Genomic DNA, 23023 nt, shown 5'->3' on the forward strand with positions numbered 1-23023 from the left:
TGGTGTAACAGCGTTGGGGGAAAGAAACGCCCAGGAAGCTCAGATTAAAACTCCCATTAGCCAGCTCTGCAAGCGTTACAATGTCAAAACAAGTTTGTTACTCACAAAATATATAGTTTCGCTGAGCAACTATCTTCATTTCCTCCCATTACAGCCGGCATGTACTTCCAAAAAATGTCTAAATAAAAATGTAGAAGCAACCGGGGTAAAAAAGAGCCTATTCTGCACCTCCAATCGCTCATTACTGCTTCGCACAGATCGGATGTCGGCACTGGAGGTGCCCAATGTCAAGTAATCACAGAATATAACGCATGCTGATATTGTGCAGATAATTATTTTTATTACATCACCAGATTACTTTGTAAAATAGTGTTTCTCTAGTTTCAGCACGAGATGGCACTGTTGTTAAAACACAAGTACAGTAGGACATGTAAATTAGTTTGTAACAAGACCCTTTTTCATCCCGTGGTTGTTAAACTGTAATAAATTCACTTTATTTTTTTTCTAACAGCCGATATTGCAATTCAATTTATAAATGTAAACGAGTAAACTGTTTGGCTTTCCTCACTTATTGTAAACGCAACCTGGGTTTGTATCCAGTGGCCCTCACGCGCTCCTCCTCATAGCGTTGCTATTGGTTCGTGTTATTCCACACGGGTTTTCCTCCCTGGCTGTGGAAGCACGAGCGGATACATTTGTGTGCGGGAACTGTAGTCGAACCACGGCCGGAGAGCATATGGTTGGATTTAGCAAATGTTCAGGTAAGGACGATACGCGCAAAAATATATAAAGCATGTTTTATGTTTTTAAATAGCACTTTAAAGGGTATTGAATGAATGCAGTTGTACTCTGGTCATCCAAGTATAACGTTACTTTGTTGCGTTGCTTGTTTCAACCAAAGTTTCTGCCCTTTGATGTTACAACGTTTCAACGTTCAATAGCTGTTCACGATTTGAGTAGGATGAATGTGTTACATTTCATTATGCATTCTCCTCGATTTATTCATACATTTGCGAGTTTGCATTAATGTAATTTTCGCATTTCAGTAGCCTAAATATTTTTCCCTTCTCATTTTCGGGAGTATCAATCTCGAGAAAGAACAGTGCCTAAATCTGATAATAATATTACCCTATGGATTTGAACAACTGTACTTTTCCAGTAGCCTCTTATTCAAGCCTGTGTTGACTCTGTTCTGTTGAAATTAATACACAGTGCCTTTTGTCTTTCTTCAAATGAATGTTCAACCTACTCTGAAATAAAGTCAAATGTTTCAGTGCGTACAGGTTTAATTGCGTCGATGTACAATAATGGTAGTAGCCTACTGGTCACAAAGGACCACTAATTCAGACTATTGAGCACATGGAGTATAATGACAATGGATGAAAACAATACATGACTGCCTCCTGACTACGGATAGAAAGAGGGATTGAATGATTCACACAGCCTGCCTTCCTACATGCACAGTATAAACCAGGCTACATGCTCAGTGCACTCATTGACCAATTTATACAGTATACCAATTTAGTTTGAATTTAGAATTAGAATTGTTTCCCTGTTTTGTTCGCTCGTGCCTAAGAAGTAGCTTGTGGGTTAGTTAGGGATGGAGTGGATATCCATGTAGAGTTTACTACTCTTACGGCTGGACATATCAGTGTACTGTTGTACCTTTCTCTCTACTGTGTGCCCCGTGTATAAAGCTGCTGACTAACTCATGTTGCTCTCAGCCTGCTGTCATTGTTGCTTTACCGTTTCAAAGTCCTGTTATGTAATAACTCCTCTGTACCGTGACTCTCATTATAACACTTTCTCTTTCAATCTGAAACGAAAAAACTGAAACTGTCCATGTGGAATATTCCTCCGCGATCAGCTGTTTTTCAGCGGGCTACTCCTGTCCTAGCGTGCTCTTAACGTGCCCCTAACGTGCTCGCGTTTGTGCTCCTAACGTGCTCACGTTTGTGCTCCTAACGTGCTCCTGACGGCTGCGTGCAGCATATGAGTGAAAGGACTCGTCGTTCTCCTCCACTAACTGATGCCCTATGGGGCAGGAAGAACGGGCATCAGTGTCTGGCAGATCACTCACATTCGTCAGGCTATTCTCTCTTTCTCTGCCGTTTCCTGCCTTTCACGTGTTGCATTGGCACACTGGATACACATGTTCTTTCGTTTTAGCACATATTCAACGTTACAGGACTGGAAAATTCCCTTCTGTTTGCATTTCCAGGTCAGACATGGAAAACACCTAGACTCTCCTCCCCTGAAAAAACACCACTATCTGAAAGTACCTGCAGTTCAGAGAGTAACTTACTGATAATGTGCAAAAGGTGTATAAATGCCAAAGTGAGACAAAACCTGGTCACTACAGTGACTAGACCTACCTTGTATTCCACTTCAACAGTGATTTGTTTGAATAAGTTGTGTGTTGAAGGTCTCAGGGGAAAGGAATGTGTGAGAACGGATTGGTTTCAGAAGTGCCAAGCACAGAGGGGCGTAGCCTAGTGGTTAGAGTGTTGGGACAGTAACCCGAAAGGTTGCAAGATCAAACCCCCGAGCTGACAAGGTAAAAATCTGTTGTTCTGCCCCCTGAACAAGGCAGTTAACCCACTGTTCCCAGGCTGTCATTCTGCCCCTGAACAAGGCAGTTAACCCACTGTTCCCAGGCTGTCGTTCTGCCTCTGAACAAGGCAGTTAACCCACTGTTCCCAGGCTGTCGTTCTGCCTCTGAACAAGGCAGTTAAACCCACTGTTCCCAGGCTGTCGTTCTGCCCCTGAACAAGGCAGTTAACCCACTGTTCCTAGGCCGTCATCGAAAATAAGAATTTGTTCTTAACTGACTTGCCTAGTTAAATAAAGGTTCAATAAAAGAGACAGTTACATGGTTATAGAGATGGACTCAACGTGGACTCTATACTGTGGTGTGTATATATATGACTGATTCAAGCTTATATCAGACACTCTTTGTTAGAGTTATTTAAAATATATGAATAATGGGTGCTATAACACCTCTATGAGTCATAATGGGTGCTATAACACACCTATGAGTCATAATGGGTGCTATAACCTTGCTAAAAGTCCAAATGGGTGCTATAACACCTATATGAGTCATAATGGGTGCTATAACATTGCTATGATACATAATGGGTGCTATAACACATATATGAGTCATAATGGGTGCTATAACATTGCTATGAGTCATAATGGGTGCTATAACACCTCTATGAGTCATAATGGGTGCTATAACACCTCTATGAGTCATAATGGGTGCTATAACACCTCTATGAGTCATAATGGGTGCTATAACACCTCTATGAGACATAATGGGTGCTATAACACCTCTATGAGTCATAATGGGTGCTATAACACCTCTATGAGTCATAATGGGTGCTATAACACCTCTATGAGACATAATGGGTGCTATAACATTGCTATGAGTCATAATGGGTGCTATAACACCTCTACGAGTCATACTGGGTGCTATGAGTCATAATGGGTGCTATAACACCTCTATGAGTCATAGTGGGTGCTATAACACCTCTACGAGTCATACTGGGTGCTATGAGTCATAATGGGTGCTATAACACCTCTATGAGTCATAGTGGGTGCTATAACACCTCTACGAGTCATACTGGTTGCTATGAGTCATAATGGGTGCTATAACACCTCTATGAGTCATAGTGGGTGCTATGAGTCATAATGGGTGCTATAACACCTCTATGAGACATAATGGGTGCTATAACACCTCTATGAGACATAATGGGTGCTATAACACCTCTATGGGTCATAATGGGTGCTATAACACCTCTATGAGTCATAATGGGTGCTATAACATTGCTAAAAGTCCAAATGGGTGCTATAACACCTATATGAGTCATAATGGGTGCTATAACACCTCTACGAGTCATAATGGGTGCTATAACACCTCTATGAGTCACAATGGGTGCTATAACACCTCTATGAGACATAATGGGTGCTATAACATTGCTATGAGTCATAATGGGTGCTATAACATTGCTATAAGTCATAATAGGTGCTATAACACCTCTACGAGTCATACTGGGTCCTATGAGTCATAATGGGTGCTATAACACCTCTATGAGTCATAATGGGTGCTATAACATTGCTATGAGTCATAATGGGTGCTATAACACCTCTATGAGTCAATAATGACAAGGACACAGTAGAGCAGTTAACCTACTTTGCAACACACTTTGACCTTGTATTAGCTAGCTAGCTACATGCTCTAGAAGTCCTCCCCTGGGTACCGTGGCAGAGCTTGATGCATGGTACCTGTCGGTTGTTTTGAGGAAGCACGTGGCTCGATTGAGTTTTGACTCACACTTTTAGCGCTGCTCTCCGCTCTGCTCATATAAAAGACATGTATGACAGGGACAGAGTAGGTTTTTAATGCTTTACTGTGACAGGAAGATTTAATGGTCCTACATCCAGCTTTTAGGAGTGACATCTGGATATGTAGACAAAAGCCCTAAGCACTGTAAAGCATTAAAGACACACTGTCATCTGACACAGCTGGACAACATTCTGGTCCATGGCCTATACTGTAGTATAGGGGGGAACTGTTGGCTAACCTTGGGCACCACAGCAACCATCACTCAACCCATCTCCACAACAGCACAGAGAGTGACAACATAGTCATTTTTGTGCACCGATAAAAGTGTAGCTCTTCAGCTTTACTTTCCTTTTGAAAAACGTTGTTGGATATATGTTGTTGACGTGGTGCCTGATGTTGAGTGAGGGTGGGGTAGATGTTGTTGACGTGGTGCCTGATGTTGAGTGAGGGTGGGGTAGATGTTGACGTGCCTGATGTTGAGTGAGGGTGGGGTAGATGTTGTTGACGTGGTGCCTGATGTTGAGTGAGGGTGGGGTAGATGTTGTTGACGTGCCTGATGTTGAGTGAGGGTGGGGTAGATGTTGTTGACGTGCCTGATGTTGAGTGAGGGTGGGGTAGATGTTGTTGACGTGCCTGATGTTGAGTGAGGGTGGGGTAGATGTTGTTGACGTGCCTGATGTTGAGTGAGGGTGGGGTAGATGTTGATGTGTCTGATGTTGAGTGAGGGTGGGGTAGATGTTGTTGACGTGCCTGATGTTGAGTGAGGGTGGGGTAGATGTTGTCGTGCCTGATGTTGAGTGAGGGTGGGGTAGATGTTGTTGACGTGCCTGATGTTGAGTGAGGGTGGGGTAGATGTTGATGTGCCTGATGTTGAGTGAGGGTGGGGTAGATGTTGTCGTGCCTGATGTTGAGTGAGGGTGGGGTAGATGTTGTTGACGTGCCTGATGTTGAGTGAGGGTGGGGTAGATGTTGATGTGCCTGATGTTGAGTGAGGGTGGGGTAGATGTTGATGTGCCTGATGTTGAGTGAGGGTGGGGTAGATGTTGATGTGCCTGATGTTGAGTGAGGGTGGGGTAGATGTTGTTGATGTGCCTGATGTTGAGTGAGGGTGGGGTAGATGTTGACATGCCTGATGTTGAGTGAGGGTGGGGTAGATGTTGTTGACGTGTCTGATGTTGAGTGAGGGTGGGGTAGATGTTGATGTGCCTGATGTTGAGTGAGGGTGGGGTAGATGTTGTTGATGTGCCTGATGTTGAGTGAGGGTGGGGTAGATGTTGACGTGCCTGATGTTAAGTGAGGGTGGGGTAGATGTTGTTGACGTGCCTGATGTTGAGTGAGGGTGGGGTAGATGTTGATGTGCCTGATGTTGAGTGAGGGTGGGGTAGATGTTGTTGACGTGCCTGATGTTGAGTGAGGGTGGGGTAGATGTTGTTGACGTGCCTGATGTTGAGTGAGGGTGGGGTAGATGTTGTTGATGTGCCTGATGTTGAGTGAGGGTGGGGTAGATGTTGACGTGTCTGATGTTGAGTGAGGGTGGGGTAGATGTTGTTGACGTGCCTGATGTTGAGTGAGGGTGGGATAGATGTTGATGTGCCTGATGTTGAGTGAGGGTGGGGTAGATGTTGTTGATGTGCCTGATGTTGAGTGAGGGTGGGGTAGATGTTGACGTGTCTGATGTTGAGTGAGGGTGGGGTAGATGTTGTTGACGTGCCTGATGTTGAGTGAGGGTGGGGTAGATGTTGATGTGCCTGATGTTGAGTGAGGGTGGGGTAGATGTTGATGTGCCTGATGTTGAGTGAGGGTGGGGTAGATGTTGTTGACGTGCCTGATGTTGAGTGAGGGTGGGGTAGATGTTGTTGACGTGCCTGATGTTGAGTGAGGGTGGGGTAGATGTTGTTGATGTGTCTGATGTTGAGTGAGGGTGGGGTAGATGTTGTTGACGTGCCTGATGTTGAGTGAGGGTGGGGTAGATGTTGATGTGCCTGATGTTGAGTGAGGGTGGGGTAGATGTTGACGTGCCTGATGTTGAGTGAGGGTGGGGTAGATGTTGTTGACGCGTGCCTGATGTTGAGTGAGGGTGGGGTAGATGTTGTTGACGTGCCTGATGTTGAGTGAGGGTGGGGTAGATGTTGTTGATGTGCCTGATGTTGAGTGAGGGTGGGGTAGATGTTGTTGACGTGCCTGATGTTGAGTGAGGGTGGGGTAGATGTTGTTGACGTGCCTGATGTTGGAGTGAGGGTGGGGTAGATGTTGTTGATGTGTCTGATGTTGAGTGAGGGTGGGGTAGATGTTGTTGACGTGCCTGATGTTGAGTGAGGGTGGGGTAGATGTTGATGTGCCTGATGTTGAGTGAGGGTGGGGTTGATGTTGACGTGCCTGATGTTGAGTGAGGGTGGGGTAGATGTTGTTGACGTGCCTGATGTTGAGTGAGGGTGGGGTAGATGTTGTTGGCGTGCCTGATGTTGAGTGAGGGTGGGGTAGATGTTGTTGATGTGCCTGATGTTGAGTGAGGGTGGGGTAGATGTTGTTGACGTGCCTGATGTTGAGTGAGGGTGGGGTAGATGTTGTTGACGTGCCTGATGTTGAGTGAGGGTGGGGTAGATGTTGTTGACGTGTCTGATGTTGAGTGAGGGTGGGGTAGATGTTGATGTGTCTGATGTTGAGTGAGGGTGGGGTAGATGTTGTTGACGTGCCTGATGTTGAGTGAGGGTGGGGTAGATGTTGATGTGCCTGATGTTGAGTGAGGGTGGGGTAGATGTTGTTGACGTGTCTGATGTTGAGTGAGGGTGGGGTAGATGTTGATGTGCCTGATGTTGGAGTGAGGGTGGGGTAGATGTTGTTGACGTGTCTGATGTTGAGTGAGGGTGGGGTAGATGTTGACGTGCCTGATGTTGAGTGAGGGTGGGGTAGATGTTGTTGACGTGCCTGATGTTGAGTGAGGGTGGGGTAGATGTTGTTGACGTGCCTGATGTTGAGTGAGGGTGGGGTAGATGTTGTTGACGTGTCTGATGTTGAGTGAGGGTGGGGTAGATGTTGTTGATGTGTCTGATGTTGAGTGAGGGTGGGGTAGATGTTGTTGACGTGCCTGATGTTGAGTGAGGGTGGGGTAGATGTTGTTGACGTGTCTGATGTTGAGTGAGGGTGGGGTAGATGTTTATGTGTCTGATGTTGAGTGAGGGTGGGGTAGATGTTGATGTGCCTGATGTTGAGTGAGGGTGGGGTAGATTGTGGTTAAGAGTGAATGAGGGTGTTGCTTATCTGAAAGTCAGTCATCCAACTCTGGTCGGTGGATGTTGAAAGCACATTCCAGTGAGGAAGATGACATGGCTTTATGTTGCTCTCTATCCCATCTTGAGTACCTCAAGCAGACCTGTCTCATTCAAACAGAGAGCTGTCACTCCCGACCAGCAGGCCACTGCTACACTCTGAGAAAAAAGGTGCTATCTCGAACCTAAAAGGGATCTTTGACTGTCCCCATAGGAGAGAACCCTTTGAAAAATCCTTGTTGGTTCCAGGTAGAACCCTTTTGGTTCCAAGTATAACTGTTTTGGGTACCATGTAGAACCCTTTCCACAGAGGGCTCTACATGGAACCCAAAATGGTTCTACCTGGAACCAAAAGGGTTCTACCTGGAACCAAAAAAGGTTTTACCTGCAACCAAAAAAGGTTTTACCTGCAACCAAAAAGGGTTCTCCAATGGGGACAGCCGAAAAACCCTTTTGGTAGAGTATAGGGGACCCAACAGGCATTGTCCTGGAATGTTTATAGCTTCTCTTCAAAAACCTTTTGGCTTCTTTTTATAGCCATTGCCCTCCTCCTTTCTCCAGACCATCTCTGGAGACCTTCTGACATTCCTCACTTCCCTCATCAACTCATCCCTGACTACTTTCTGCATCCCCTCTGACTTCAAAATGGCCCGAGTCGCTCCCCTCCTCAAGAGAAACCAACACTCGACTCCTCTGACGTCAAAAACTAGTCCGGTATCCCTTCTTTATTTAAACATTTTTTTTACGTGGCGTCTCTGATCAACTCTCTCGCTATCTCTCTCAGAATGGTCTTCTTGATCCTAACCAGTCAGACTTCAAGACGGGTCACTCAACAGAGACTGCTCTTCTCTTTGTCACAGAGGCTCTCTGCACTGCCAAAGCTGACTCTCTCTCCCTCTGTTCGCATCCTCCTAGATCTATATGCTGCTTTCGACACAGAACCATCAGATCCTCCTCTCCACCCTCTCAGGGCTGGGTGTCTCAGGCTCTATCAGATCCTCCTCTCCACCCTCTCAGGGCTGGACGTCTCAGGCTCTATCATCTTCACCCTCTCAGGGCTGGGTGTCTCAGGCTCTATCAGGTCCTCCTCTGCACCCTCTCAGGGCTGGGTGTCTCAGGCTCTATCAGGTCCTCCTCTGCACCCTCTCAGGGCTGGGTGTCTCAGGCTCTATCAGGTCCTCCTCTGCACCCTCTCAGGGCTGGGTGTCTCAGGCTCTATCAGATCCTCCTCTCCACCCTCTCAGGGCTGGGTGTCTCAGGCTCTATCAGATCCTCCTCTCCACCCTCTCAGGGCTGGGTGTCTCAGGCTCTATCAGATCCTCCTCTCCACCCTCTCAGGGCTGGGTGTCTCAGGCTCCATCAGATCCTCCTCTCCACCCTCTCAGGGCTGGGTGTCTGAGGCTCTATCAGATCCTCCTCTCCACCCTCTCAGGGCTGGGTGTCTCAGGCTCTATCAGATCCTCCTCTCCACCCTCTCAGGGCTGGGTGTCTCAGGCTCTATCAGATCCTCCTCTCCACCCTCTCAGGGCTGGGCGTCTCAGGCTCTCAGTGAGAGGGTGGAGAGGAGGAACTGATAGAGACAACCAGAGTGGATTTGCAAATGGAAGAGATATGCTAACTGGATAACAGTCGTTCAAGTTCAGCATAGCTAGCTAGCGAAGCGATGCACATGTCTAGCTAACCAAATGACACCTGCATCACTAGCTGTGTATAGTCACCGAAAAACTATATGAGGGATAACAAATCACCCACTCCTCCAATGACACGACATCCTCCTAGCAGCTAGCGCTCTAGCTAACGTTAGGCTCCGTGTTTTTATCTTGCTACATAAATAGATACTCTAACCTATTAGTCACGTTATGACTGACTTGTGATCATTTCCGTTGCTAGTTTGATTATATTGAAATTCCCAGCTTTAGTTACATTTGTCCAGAATATGGGTTGTTGAACTGCCTTGTTCAGGGGCAGAACGAAAGATTTTTACCCTGTCAGCTCGGGGATTTGATCTAGCAACCTTTCGGTTACTGGCCCAACGCTCTAACCACTAGGCTACCCGCCGCCTCTACGCTCTAACCACTAGGCTACCTGCCGCCTCTACGCTCTAACCACTAGGCTACACGCCGCCTCTACGCTCTAACCACTAAGCTACCCGCCGCCTCTACGCTCTAACCACTAGGCTACCCGCCGCCTCTACGCTCTAACCACTAGGCTACCCGCCGCCTCTACGCTCTAACCACTAGGCTACCTGCCGCCTCTACGCTCTAACCACTAGGCTACCTGCCGCCTCTACGCTCTAACCACTAGGATACCCGCCGCCTCTACGCTCTAACCACTAGGCTACCTGCCTCCCCTCCACTCTAACCACTAGGCTACCTGCCGCCTCTACACTCTAACCACTAGGCTACCTGCCGCCTCTACACTCTAACCACTAGGCTACCTGCCACCTCTACACTCTAACCACTAGGCTACCTGCCGCCTCTACACTCTAACCACTAGACGACCTGCCGCCTCTACACTCTAACCACTAGGCTACCCTGCCTCCTCTACACTCTAACCACTAGACTACCCTGCCTCCTCTACACTCTAACCACTAGGCTACCCTGCCACCTCTACACTCTAACCACTAGGCTACCCTGCCTCCTCTACACTCTAACCACTAGACTACCTGCCACCTCTACACTCTAACCACTAGGCTACCTGCCACCTCTACACTCTAACCACTAGACTACCTGCCACCTCTACACTCTAACCACTAGACTACCTGCCACCTCTACACTCTAACCACTAGGCTACCTGCCACCTCTACACTCTAACCACTAGGATACCTGCCACCTCTACGCTCTAACCACTAGGCTACCTGCCTCCCCTCCACTCTAACCACTAGGCTACCTGCCGCCTCTACACTCTAACCACTAGGCTACCTGCCGCCTCTACACTCTAACCACTAGGCTACCTGCCGCCTCTACACTCTAACCACTAGACGACCTGCCGCCTCTACACTCTAACCACTAGGCTACCCTGCCTCCTCTACACTCTAACCACTAGACTACCCTGCCTCCTCTACACTCTAACCACTAGGCTACCCTGCCACCTCTACACTCTAACCACTAGGCTACCCTGCCTCCTCTACACTCTAACCACTAGACTACCTGCCACCTCTACACTCTAACCACTAGGCTACCTGCCACCTCTACACTCTAACCACTAGACTACCTGCCACCTCTACACTCTAACCACTAGACTACCTGCCACCTCTACACTCTAACCACTAGGCTACCTGCCACCTCTACACTCTAACCACTAGGCTACCTGCCACCTCTACACTCTAACCACTAGGCTACCCTGCCACCTCTACACTCTAACCACTAGGCTACCCTGCCACCTCTACACTCTAACCACTAGGCTACCCTGCCACCTCTACACTCTAACCACTAGGCTACCTGCCTCCTCTACACTCTAACCACTAGGCTACCCTGCCACCTCTACACTCTAACCACTAGACTACCTGCCGCCTCTACGCTCTAACCACTAGGCTACCCTGCCACCTCTACACTCTAACCACTAGGCTACCCTGCCGCCTCTACACTCTAACCACTAGGCTACCCTGCCACCTCTACACTCTAACCACTAGGCTACCCTGCCACCTCTACACTCTAACCACTAGGCTACCCTGCCACCTCTACACTCTAACCACTAGGCTACCCTGCCGCCTCTACACTCTAACCACTAGGCTACCCTGCCACCTCTACACTCTAACCACTAGGCTACCTGCCACCTCTACACTCTAACCACTAGGCTACCCTGCCACCTCTACACTCTAACCACTAGGCTACCTGCCACCTCTACACTCTAACCACTAGGCTACCCTGCCGCCTCTACACTCTAACCACTAGGCTACCTGCCACCTCTACACTCTAACCACTAGGCTACCTGCCTCCTCTACACTCTAACCACTAGGCTACCCTGCCACCTCTACACTCTAACCACTAGACTACCCTACCTCCTCTACACTCTAACCACTAGGCTACCTGCCTCCTCTACACTCTAACCACTAGGCTACCTGCCACCTCTACACTCTAACCACTAGGCTACCTGCCTCCTCTACACTCTAACCACTAGGCTACCCTGCCACCTCTACACTCTAACCACTAGACTACCTGCCGCCTCTACGCTCTAACCACTAGGCTACCCTGCCACCTCTACACTCTAACCACTAGGCTACCCTGCCGCCTCTACACTCTAACCACTAGGCTACCCTGCTACCTCTACACTCTAACCACTAGGCTACCCTGCCACCTCTACACTCTAACCACTAGGCTACCCTGCCACCTCTACACTCTAACCACTAGGCTACCCTGCCGCCTCTACACTCTAACCACTAGGCTACCCTGCCACCTCTACACTCTAACCACTAGGCTACCCTGCCACCTCTACACTCTAACCACTAGGCTACCTGCCGCTCCTTGAAAGCACCTCTGTCCCGCTGCTTGAAAGCAGCAGCTCTAGCCTTTAGCTCGATGCGGATGTTGCCTGTAAAGGTATTATCTAAGTGGGTTTCAGTGATATTCCAAATATGAATGTCATCTGTTACTAGCAAGTTATTAATTTCATGAACCTTGTTTCTTAAGCTACATATGTTATAACGTGGGCTATTTTGAGCCTTTTTTTCTGGGATGCTTGCTTGTTTTCATTGGTTTTCTGGGAAGCTTAGCAGAAGTAGACATGCTAATGTTATTTATGTTAGTGTAGGGTGAGCTGAACACAGTGGGGTTCCTACTAGGGCACACCACCTCATTGCTAACAGCATAAATCTGGTCAATAGGCACACGATTGCTGCATACAATATCTGCAGGATCAGCAGAGGCATTCATGGCAGTAAGAGGGACATAGATTCTGCTACTTATATTGTGTCTACCCAGGCCCCTTGTATAATGTACATTTACTAAAGCATGACGACGACTCAGCGAGACAACGGTAGAGCTGTGGGTCATTGATAAGTCATTATCTCAACGCAGCCTTATGTTGGGTCATTGTCCTGTTGAAAAACAAATGATAGTCCCACGAAGCCCAAACCAGATGGGATGGTGTATCGCTGCAGAATGCTGTGGTAGACATGCTGGTTAAGTGTGCCTTCAATTCTAAATAAATCACAGACAGTGTCACCAGCAAAGCACCCTGAACACCATCACACCTCCTCCTCCATGCTTCACGGTGGGAACTACACATGCGGAGATCATCCGTTCATCTACTCTGTGTCTCACAAAGACATGGCGGTTGGAACCAAAAATCTCAAATTTGGACAAATTTCCACCGGTCTAATGTCCATTGCTCGTGTTTCTTGGCCCAAGCAAGTCTCTTCTTATTATTGGTGTCCTTTAGTAGTGGTTACTTTGCAGCATTTTGACCACGAAGGCCTGATTCACCCAGTCTCCTCTGAACAGTTGATGTTGAGATGTGTCTGTTACTTGAACTCTGTGAAGCATTTATTTGGTCTGCAATTTTTGTAGGTTGGTAACTTTAATGAACTTATCCTCTGCATCAGAGGTAACTCTGGGTCTTCCTTTCCTGTGGGGGTCCTCATGAGAGCCAGTTTTATCATAGCGCTTGTTTTGATGTCTTCAACATTTTTATACAATGTAGAAAACAGTTTTTTTTTTAAATACAGAAAAAATCCTTGAATCAAACTTTTTGAATTCTGAAGAACCGTAGATGTCAGGAACCCCACACTTATCGGGCCAGAGTTCTCCAAGAAAACTTAAAGGGCTCTCCACAGTGATTTCACCGCCTATTCACACGGCGCTACGGACCGTGTTGAGGATCTGAGACTGTGTGGGGCCCTTAAGACCTCAGGCAGAACCCTTTAAGAGCCTTTATCAGTACAGGATAATGTTCTTTAGTACACATGTAATTGTTTACTTGCCAGGCGTTTTCAACACACTTGCATTGCAGACGTAATCTTCGCTACCTACAAAGCAAACAGGCAAACATTTATTGTTGTTGTAAATCTGTGAGAAAAGCTCATAAAAAAAATCATGTTTGGATTCCTTCCATAATTTCAATAGAGACCAGATGGATTTATAATACATTAGGATGTTCTAAACCCCCATCTGTTGTTTGCTGAGGACTTATCGTTGCCGTGATCTGAGGCAGTGGAAGGACAGCAAACGGACTGAGCGCTGATACAGCCAGTCCCCAGTGGAATGCATGATGACACCGGTGTGAATTAAAGATTTCATTGTTAATAATCCTCACAGTAATCCACGGTCACTGCCCTGGAATTTCCAGTTGGACCAATCACAGGTCTAGATCCAGAGAGACCGGGAGTTTAATCATCGTTCACTCAGCGCTATGTAGAGGTACTACCCCTGTGGTTTAGTGTTTTACTACTACATCATCATCATCCTCATCATCATCATCAGTATTATCTCCAGTTCTATATGTTTTCCCATTTCCCAAAAGACTCTAGCAGGTTTAACATGTGTCTAGACTCTAGCAGGTTTAACATGTGTGTAGACTGTAGCAGGTTTAACATGTGTGTAGACTAGCAGGTTTAACATGTGTGTAGGCTCTAGCAGGTTTAACATGTGTGTAGACTAGCAGGTTTAACATGTGTGTAGGCTCTAGCAGGTTTAACATGTGTGTAGGCTCTAGCAGGTTTAACATGTGTGTAGACTCTAGCAGGTTTAACATGTGTGTAGGCTCTAGCAGGTTTAACATGTGTGTAGACTAGCAGGTTTAACATGTGTGTAGACTAGCAGGTTTAACATGTGTGTAGGCTCTAGCAGGTTTAACATGTGTGTAGACTCTAGCAGGTTTAACATGTGTGTAGACTCTAGCAGGTTTAACATGTGTGTAGACTAGCAGGTTTAACATGTGTCTAGACTCTAGCAGGTTTAACATGTGTGTAGACTCTAGCAGGTTTAACATGTGTGTAGACTCTAGCAGGTTTAACATGTGTGTAGACTAGCAGGTTTAACATGTGTCTAGACTCTAGCAGGTTTAACATGTGTGTAGACTCTAGCAGGTTTAACATGTGTGTAGACTAGCAGGTTTAACATGTGTGTAGACTCTAGCAGGTTTAACATGTGTGTAGACTCTAGCAGGTTTAACATGTGTGTAGGCTCTAGCAGGTTTAACATGTGTGTAGACTCTAGCAGGTTTAACATGTGTGTAGACTCTAGCAGGTTTAACATGTGTGTAGACTCTAGCAGGTTTAACATGTGTGTAGACTAGCAGGTTTAACATGTGTGTAGACTCTAGCAGGTTTAACATGTGTGTAGACTCTAGCAGGTTTAACATGTGTGTAGACTCTAGCAGGTTTAACATGTGTGTAGACTCTAGCAGGTTTAACATGTGTGTAGACTCTAGCAGGTTTAACACGTGTGTAGACTAGCAGGTTTAACATGTGTGTAGGCTCTAGCAGGTTTAACATGTGTGTAGACTCTAGCAGGTTTAACATGTGTGTAGACTCTAGCAGGTTTAACATGTGTGTAGACTCTAGCAGGTTTAACATGTGTGTAGACTAGCAGGTTTAACATGTGTGTAGACTCTAGCAGGTTTAACATGTGTAATTGAAAGACAAATATCCAGATCAGAGAACACTTAGCTACGATCACAAATATTTAACTCTAAATTAAGCATTCAAATATTGAACATGAAGCGTTTACCATATGCCTTTGATTCTAATGTGCCTTCTGTCTTTGAGACAGTTACATTCTGCCTGTTTGATGCCTTTGATTCTAATGTGCCTTCTGTCTTTGAGACAGTTACATTGTGCCTGTTTGATGACGGCGTTATCTGGTTCTATACTGAACAAAAATATAAACGCAACATGTTAAGTGTTGGTCCTATGTTTCATGAGCTGAAATCCCAGAAATGTTTCATCAGCACAAAAAGCTTATTTCTCTAAAATGTTGTTCAGAAATCAGTGAGCATTTATCCTTTAGCCAAGATCATCCATTCACCTGACAGGTGTGGCATATCAAGAAGTTGATTAAACAGCGTGATCATTACACAGGTGCGCCTTGTACTGGGGACTGCAGGAATGTCCACCAGAGTTGTTGCCATATAATTGAATGTTAATTTCTCTACCATAACCCGCCTCCAACGTCATTTTAGAGAATTTGGCAGTAAGTCCAACCGGCGTCACAACCACGTGTAGACCATAAACCCATAACAGCATCCCTACCACAGTCATTAAGGAATGAACAGACTCTGACTCCACAGTCATTAAGGAATGAACAGACTCTGACTCCACAGTCATTAAGGAATGAACAGACTCTGACTCCACAGTCATTAAGGAATGAACAGACTCTGACTCCACGGGCATTAAGGAATGAACAGACTGACTCCACAGTCATTAAGGAATGAACAGACTCTGACTCCACAGTCATTAAGGAATGAACAGACTGACTCCACAGTCATTAAGGAATGAACAGACTCTGACTCCACAGTCATTGAGGAATGAACAGACTCTGACTCCACAGTCATTAAGGAATGAACAGACTCTGACTCCACAGTCATTAAGGAATTACATTTACATTTAAGTCATTTAGCAGACGCTCTTATCCAGAGCGACTTACAAATTGGTGCGTTCACCTTATGACATCCAGTGGAACAGCCACTTTACAATAGTGCATCTAAATTTTTAAGGGGGGTGAGAAGGATTACTTTATCCTATCCTAGGTATTCCTTAAAGAGGTGGGGTTTCAGGTGTCTCCGGAAGGTGGTGATTGACTCCGCTGTCCTGGCATCGTGAGGGAGTTTGTTCCACCATTGGGGGGCCAGAGCAGCGAACAGTTTTGACTGGGCTGAGCGGGAACTGTACTTCCTCAGTGGTAGGGAGGCGAGCAGGCCAGAGGTGGATAAACGCAGTGCCCTTGTTTGGGTGTAGGGCCTGATCAGAGCCTGGAGGTACTGAGGTGCCGTTCCCCTCACAGCTCCGTAGGCAAGCACCATGGTCTTGTAGCGGATGCGAGCTTCAACTGGAAGCCAGTGGAGAGAGCGGAGGAGCGGGGTGACGTGAGAGAACTTGGGAAGGTTGAACACCAGACGGGCTGCGGCGTTCTGGATGAGTTGTAGGGGTTTAATGGCACAGGCAGGGAGCCCAGCCAACAGCGAGTTGCAGTAATCCAGACGGGAGATGACAAGTGCCTGGATTAGGACCTGCGCCGCTTCCTGTGTGAGGCAGGGTCGTACTCTGCGGATGTTGTAGAGCATGAACCTACAGGAACGGGCTACCGCCTTGATGTTAGTTGAGAACGACAGGGTGTTGTCCAGGATCACGCCAAGGTTCTTAGCGCTCTGGGAGGAGGACACAATGGAGTTGTCAACCGTGATGGCGAGATCATGGAACGGGCAGTCCTTCCCCGGGAGGAAGAGCAGCTCCGTCTTGCCAAGGTTCAGCTTGAGGTGGTGACCGTCATCCACACTGATATGTCTGCCAGACATGCAGAGATGCGATTCGCCACCTGGTCATCAGAAGGGGAAAGGAGAAGATTAATTGTGTGTCGTCTGCATAGCAATGATAGGAGAGACCATGTGAGGTTATGACAGAGCCAAGTGACTTGGTGTATAGCGAGAATAGGAGAGGGCCTAGAACAGAGCCCTGGGGACGCCAGTGGTGAGAGCGCGTGGTGAGGAGACAGATTCTCGCCACGCCACCTGGTAGGAGCGACCTGTCAGGTAGGACGCAATCCAAGCGTGGGCCGCGCCGGAGATGCCCAACTTGGAGAGGGTGGAGAGGAGGATCTGATGGTTCACAGTATCGAAGGCAGCCGATAGGTCTAGAAGGATGAGAGCAGAGGAGAGAGAGTTAGCTTTAGCAGTGCGGAGCGCCTCCGTGATACAGAGAAGAGCAGTCTCAGTTGAATGACTAGTCTTGAAACCTGACTGATTTGGATCAAGAAGGTCATTCTGAGAGAGATAGCGGGAGAGCTGGCCAAGGACGGCACGTTCAAGAGTTTTGGAGAGAAAAGAAAGAAGGGATACTGGTCTGTAGTTGTTGACATCGGAGGGATCGAGTGTAGGTTTTTTCAGAAGGGGTGCAACTCTCGCTCTCTTGAAGACGGAAGGGACGTAGCCAGCGGTCAGGGATGAGTTGATGAGCGAGGTGAGGTAAGGGAGAAGGTCTCCGGAAATGGTCTGGAGAAGAGAGGAGGGGATAGGGTCAAGCGGGCAGGTTGTTGGGCGGCCGGCCGTCACAAGACGCGAGATTTCATCTGGAGAGAGAGGGGAGAAAGAGGTCAGAGCACAGGGTAGGGCAGTGTGAGCAGAACCAGCGGTGTCGTTTGACTTAGCAAACGAGGATCGGATGTCGTCGACCTTCTTTTCAAAATGGTTGACGAAGTCATCTGCAGAGAGGGAGGGGGGAGGGGGAGGAGGATTCAGGAGGGAGGAGAAGGTGGCAAAGAGCTTCCTAGGGTTAGAGGCAGATGCTTGGAATTTAGAGTGGTAGACATTTAACATTACATTTAAGTCATTTAGCAGACGCTCTTATCCAGAGTGACTTACAAATTGGTGCTTTCACCTTATGACATCCAGTGGAACAGCCACTTTACAATAGTGCATCTAGGTCTTTTAAGGGGGGGGGGGTGAGAAGGATTACTTTATCCTATCCTAGGTATTCCTTCAAGAGGTGGGGTTTCAGGTGTCTCCGGAAGGTGGTGATTGACTCCGCTGTCCTGGCGTCGTGAGGGAGTTTGTTCCACCATTGCGGGGCCAATGGTGGTAGAAAGTGGCTTTAGCAGCAGAGACAGAAGAGGAAAATGTAGAGAGGAGGGAGTGAAAGGATGCCAGGTCCGCAGGGAGGCGAGTTTTCCTCCATTTCCGCTCGGCTGCCCGGAGCCCTGTTCTGTGAGCTCGCAATGAGTCGTCGAGCCACGGAGCGGGAGGGGAGGACCGAGCCGGCCTGGAGGATAGGGGACATAGAGAGTCAAAGGATGCAGAAAGGGAGGAGAGGAGGGTTGAGGAGGCAGAATCAGGAGATGGGTTGGAGAAGGTTTGAGCAGAGGGAAGAGATGATAGGATGGAAGAGGAGAGAGTAGCGGGGGAGAGAGCGAAGGTTGGGACGGCGCGATACCATCCGAGTAGGGGCAGTGTGGGAAGTGTTGGATGAGAGCGAGAGGGAAAAGGATACAAGGTAGTGGTCGGAGACTTGGATGGGAGTTGCAATGAGGTTAGTGGAAGAACAGCATCTAGTAAAGATGAGGTCGAGCGTATTGCCTGCCTTGTGAGTAGGGGGAAGGTGAGAGGGTGAGGTCAAAAGAGGAGAGGAGTGGAAAGAAGGAGGCAGAGAGGAATGAGTCAAAGGTAGACGTGGGGAGGTTAAAGTCGCCCAGAACTGTGAGAGGTGAGCCGTCCTCAGGAAAGGAGCTTATCAAGGCATCAAGCTCATTGATGAACTCTCCGAGGGAACCTGGAGGGCGATAAATGATAAGGATGTTAAGCTTGAAAGGGCTGGTAACTGTGACAGCATGGAATTCAAAGGAGGCGATAGACAGATGGGTAAGGGGAGAAAGAGAGAATGACCACTTGGGAAAGATGAGGATCCCGGTGCCACCACCCCGCTGACCAGAAGCTCTCGGGGTGTGCGAGAACACGTGGGCGGACGAAGAGAGAGCAGTAGGAGTAGCAGTGTTATCTGTGGTGATCCATGTTTCCTTCAGTGCCAAGAAGTCGAGGGACTGGAGGGAGGCATAGGCTGAGATGAACGCTGCCTTGTTGGCCGCAGATCGGCAGTTCCAGAGGCTACCGGAGACCTGAAACTCCACGTGGGTCGTGCGCGCTGGGACCACCAGATTAGGGTGGCCGCGGCCACGCGGTGTGGAGCGTTTGTATGGTCTGTGCAGAGAGGAGAGAACAGGGATAGACAGACACATAGTTGACAGGCTACAGAAGAGGCTACGCTAATGCAAAGGAGATTGGAATGACAAGTGGACTACACGTCTCGAATGTTCAGAAAGTTAAGCTTACGTAGCAAGAATCTTATTGACTAAAATGATTAAAATGATACAGTACTGCTGAAGTAGGCTAGCTGGCAGCGGCTGCGTTGTTGACTTTGTAGGCTAGCTGGCAGTGGCTGCGTTGTTGACACTACACTAATCAAGTCGTTCCGTTGAGTGTGATAGTTTCTACAGTGCTGCTATTCGGGGGCTAGCTGGCTAGCTAGCAGTGTTGATTACGTTACGTTGCGTTAAAAGAACGACAATAGCTGGCTAGCTAACCTAGAAAATCGCTCTAGACTACACAATTATCTTTGATACAAAGACGGCTATGTAGCTAGCTATGTAGCTAGCTACGATCAAACAAATCAAACCGTTGTACTGTAATGAAATGAAATGAAAATGTGATACTACCTGTGGAGCGAAGCGGAATGCGACCGGTTGTTGAGTGAGGAAGTTCTATTCGGTAGACGTTGGCTAGCTGTTGGCTAGCTAGCAGTGTCTCCTACGTTAAGGACGACAAATAGCTGGCTAGCTAACCTCGGTAAATTAAGATAATCACTCTAAGACTACACACTCTAAACTACACAATTATCTTGGATACGAAGACAGCAAAGACAACTATGTAGCTAGCTAACACTACACTAATCAAGTCGTTCAGTTGAGTGTAATAGTTTTTACAGTGCTGCTATTCGGTAGACGGTGGACGTTTGCTAGCTGGCTAGCTGCTGGGCAGATAGCAGTGTAGACTACGTTAGGACGACGAAATACGATAATTACGCAATTATCTTTGATACAAAGACGGCTATGTAGCTATCTAAGAAGAAATTGCTAAGATTAGACAAATCAAACCGTTGTACTATAATGAAATGTAATGAAAAGTTATACTACCTGCGGACCGAAGTGCAGATGCGACCGCTCGCTCCAACCCGGAAGGAATGAACAGACTCTGACTCCACGGGCATTAAGGAATGAACAGACTGACTCCACAGTCATTAAGGAATGAACAGACTGACTCCACAGTCATTAAGGAATGAACAGACTCTGACTCCACAGTCATTAAGGAATGAACAGACTGACTCCACAGTCATTAAGGAATGAACAGACTCTGACTCCACAGTCATTAAGGAATGAACAGACTCTGACTCCACAGTCATTAAGGAATGAACAGACTCTGACTCCACAGTCATTAAGGAATGAACAGACTCTGACTCCACAGTCATTAAGGAAGGAACAGACTCTGACTCCACAGTCATTAAGAAATGAACAGGCTCTGACTCCACAGTCATTAAGGAAGGAACAGACTCTGACTCCACAGTCATTAAGGGTTTAACAGACTCTGGCTCCACTGTCATTAAGGAATGAACAGACTGACTCCACAGTCATTAAGGAATGAACAGACTGACTCCACAGTCATTAAGGAATGAACAGACTCTGACTCCACAGTCATTAAGGAATGAACAGACTGACTCCACAGTCATTAAGGAATGAACAGACTGACTCCACAGTCATTAAGGAATGAACAGACTCTGACTCCACAGTCATTAAGGAATGAACAGACTGACTCCACAGTCATTAAGGAATGAACAGACTCTGACTCCACAGTCATTGAGGAATGAACAGACTCTGACTCCACAGTCATTAAGGAATGAACAGACTCTGACTCCACAGTCATTAAGGAAGGAACAGACTCTGACTCCACAGTCATTAAGAAATGAACAGGCTCTGACTCCACAGTCATTAAGGAAGGAACAGACTCTGACTCCACCGGCATTAAGGGTTTAACAGACTCTGGCTCCACTGTCATTAAGGAATGAACAGACTGACTCCACAGTCATTAAGGAATGAACAGACTGACTCCACAGTCATTAAGGAATGAACAGACTCTGACTCCACAGTCATTAAGGAATGAACAGACTGACTCCACAGTCATTAACCTGTTGCTTCTACTCGGGACGCTTGCGTCCCAACTAGAGCTCTGGAAATGCAAATGCGCTACGCTAAATGCTAATAGTATTAGTTAAAACTCAAAAGTTCATTAAAATACACATGCAGGGTATCGAATTAAAGCTACACTCGTTGTGAATCCAGGCAACAAGTCAGATTTTTAAAATGCTTTTCGCGAAAGCATGAGAAGCTATTATCTGATAGCATGTAACACCCCAAAAGACCCACAGGGGACGTAAACAAAATAATTAGCATTTCGGCGTTACACAAACCGCACAATAAAATAGAAAACATTCATTACCTTTCACCATCTTCTTTGTTGGCACTCCTAGATGTCCCATAAACACTATTTGGGTCTTTATTTCGATTAAATCGGCCCATATAAAGCCTAGATATCGTTATATGTAGACTGTGTGATAAACGAAAAAAACATCGTTTCAAAACGTAACGTAATTTTTTTAAATTCAAAAAGTCGACGATAAACTTTCACAAAACACTTCGAAATACGTTTGTAATGCAACTTTAGGTATTAGTAAACGTTAATAAGCGATAAAATTCATCAGGAGGCGATGTAAAGATCATTAGCTGTCCGTCTGGAAAAATGTCCGGCTAGAAACTCAACGAAAATATCCGGTCCTAGACCTAAGGAGATACGGTGCCCTGCATGTGTTTGACCAAGAAAAAACTCGAAGGGAAATGACAAGACTCTAGACACCGTGTGGAAGCTGTAGGTACTGCAACCTCAGTCAATTAATTGTGGTTCACCTTTATCAATGGGTTCAAGTAGCGCATGGATATATTTTCCCATTTTCAGTGATCAGTTTTTCCTGTGCTTTTCGATGTAAAAGCCGTTCTGGTAAAGCCACAGCAGTGATTTAACCAGTTTTATAAACGTCTGAGTGTTTTCTATCCACACAGACTAAGCAAATGCATATACTATATTCCTGGCATGAGTAGCAGGGCGCTGAAATGTTGCGCGATTTTTAACAGAATGTTCAAAAAAGTAGAGGGTCGACTTAAGAGGTTAAGGAATGAACAGGCTCTGACTCCACGGGCATTAAGGAATGAACAGACTCTGACTCCACAGTCATTAAGGAATGAACAGGCTCTGACTCCAGAGTCATTAAGGAATGAACAGACTTACTCCACAGTCATTAAGGAATGAACAGGCTCAGAGTAGTCTGAAGATCCTAGTTGGCTCGCTCCGACTGGCCATTGGACTGGGGATGGAACCCAGAGAACAGGCTGGCCGATGACCCAATGAGGGTCCAGAATGCCTTCCAGAACCAGGATCAGAACTGAGGCCCCCGGTCGGAGACCATGTCCATGGGCAGTCTATGGATCCGGAAGATGTGCTGCACCATGAGCTGGGCCGTCTTCTTGGCCGAGAGTAGTTTGGGGAGAGGAATGAAGTGAGCGGCCTTGGAAAACCGATCGACCACAGTCAGGATGGCAGTGTTTCCCTCAGACGTGGGGAGACCCGTGACGAAATCCAGGGTTACGTGGGACCAGAGTCGGTCAGG

The 23023-nt window shown here is 47.0% G+C and overlaps 1 protein-coding gene across 1 annotated transcript in view; it reads left to right on the forward strand.

Moving 5' to 3' along the window:
* Positions 1–654: 654 nt before the first annotated feature.
* The window catches only part of LOC115123478 (MOB kinase activator 3B-like), a gene marked incomplete at its 3' end in the record, with an annotated part of 42926 nt that continues 20557 nt past the window's right edge, over positions 655–23023 (forward strand). Inside the window, exon 1 of the mRNA XM_065015232.1 lies at positions 655–761. Within this exon, the coding sequence (XP_064871304.1) occupies positions 737–761 (25 nt within the window). The remainder of the gene's footprint in view (positions 762–23023) is intronic.

This window comes from Oncorhynchus nerka, unplaced genomic scaffold, assembly GCF_034236695.1.
Source record: "Oncorhynchus nerka isolate Pitt River unplaced genomic scaffold, Oner_Uvic_2.0 unplaced_scaffold_1587, whole genome shotgun sequence".
Classification (NCBI taxonomy): Eukaryota; Metazoa; Chordata; class Actinopteri; order Salmoniformes; family Salmonidae; genus Oncorhynchus; species Oncorhynchus nerka.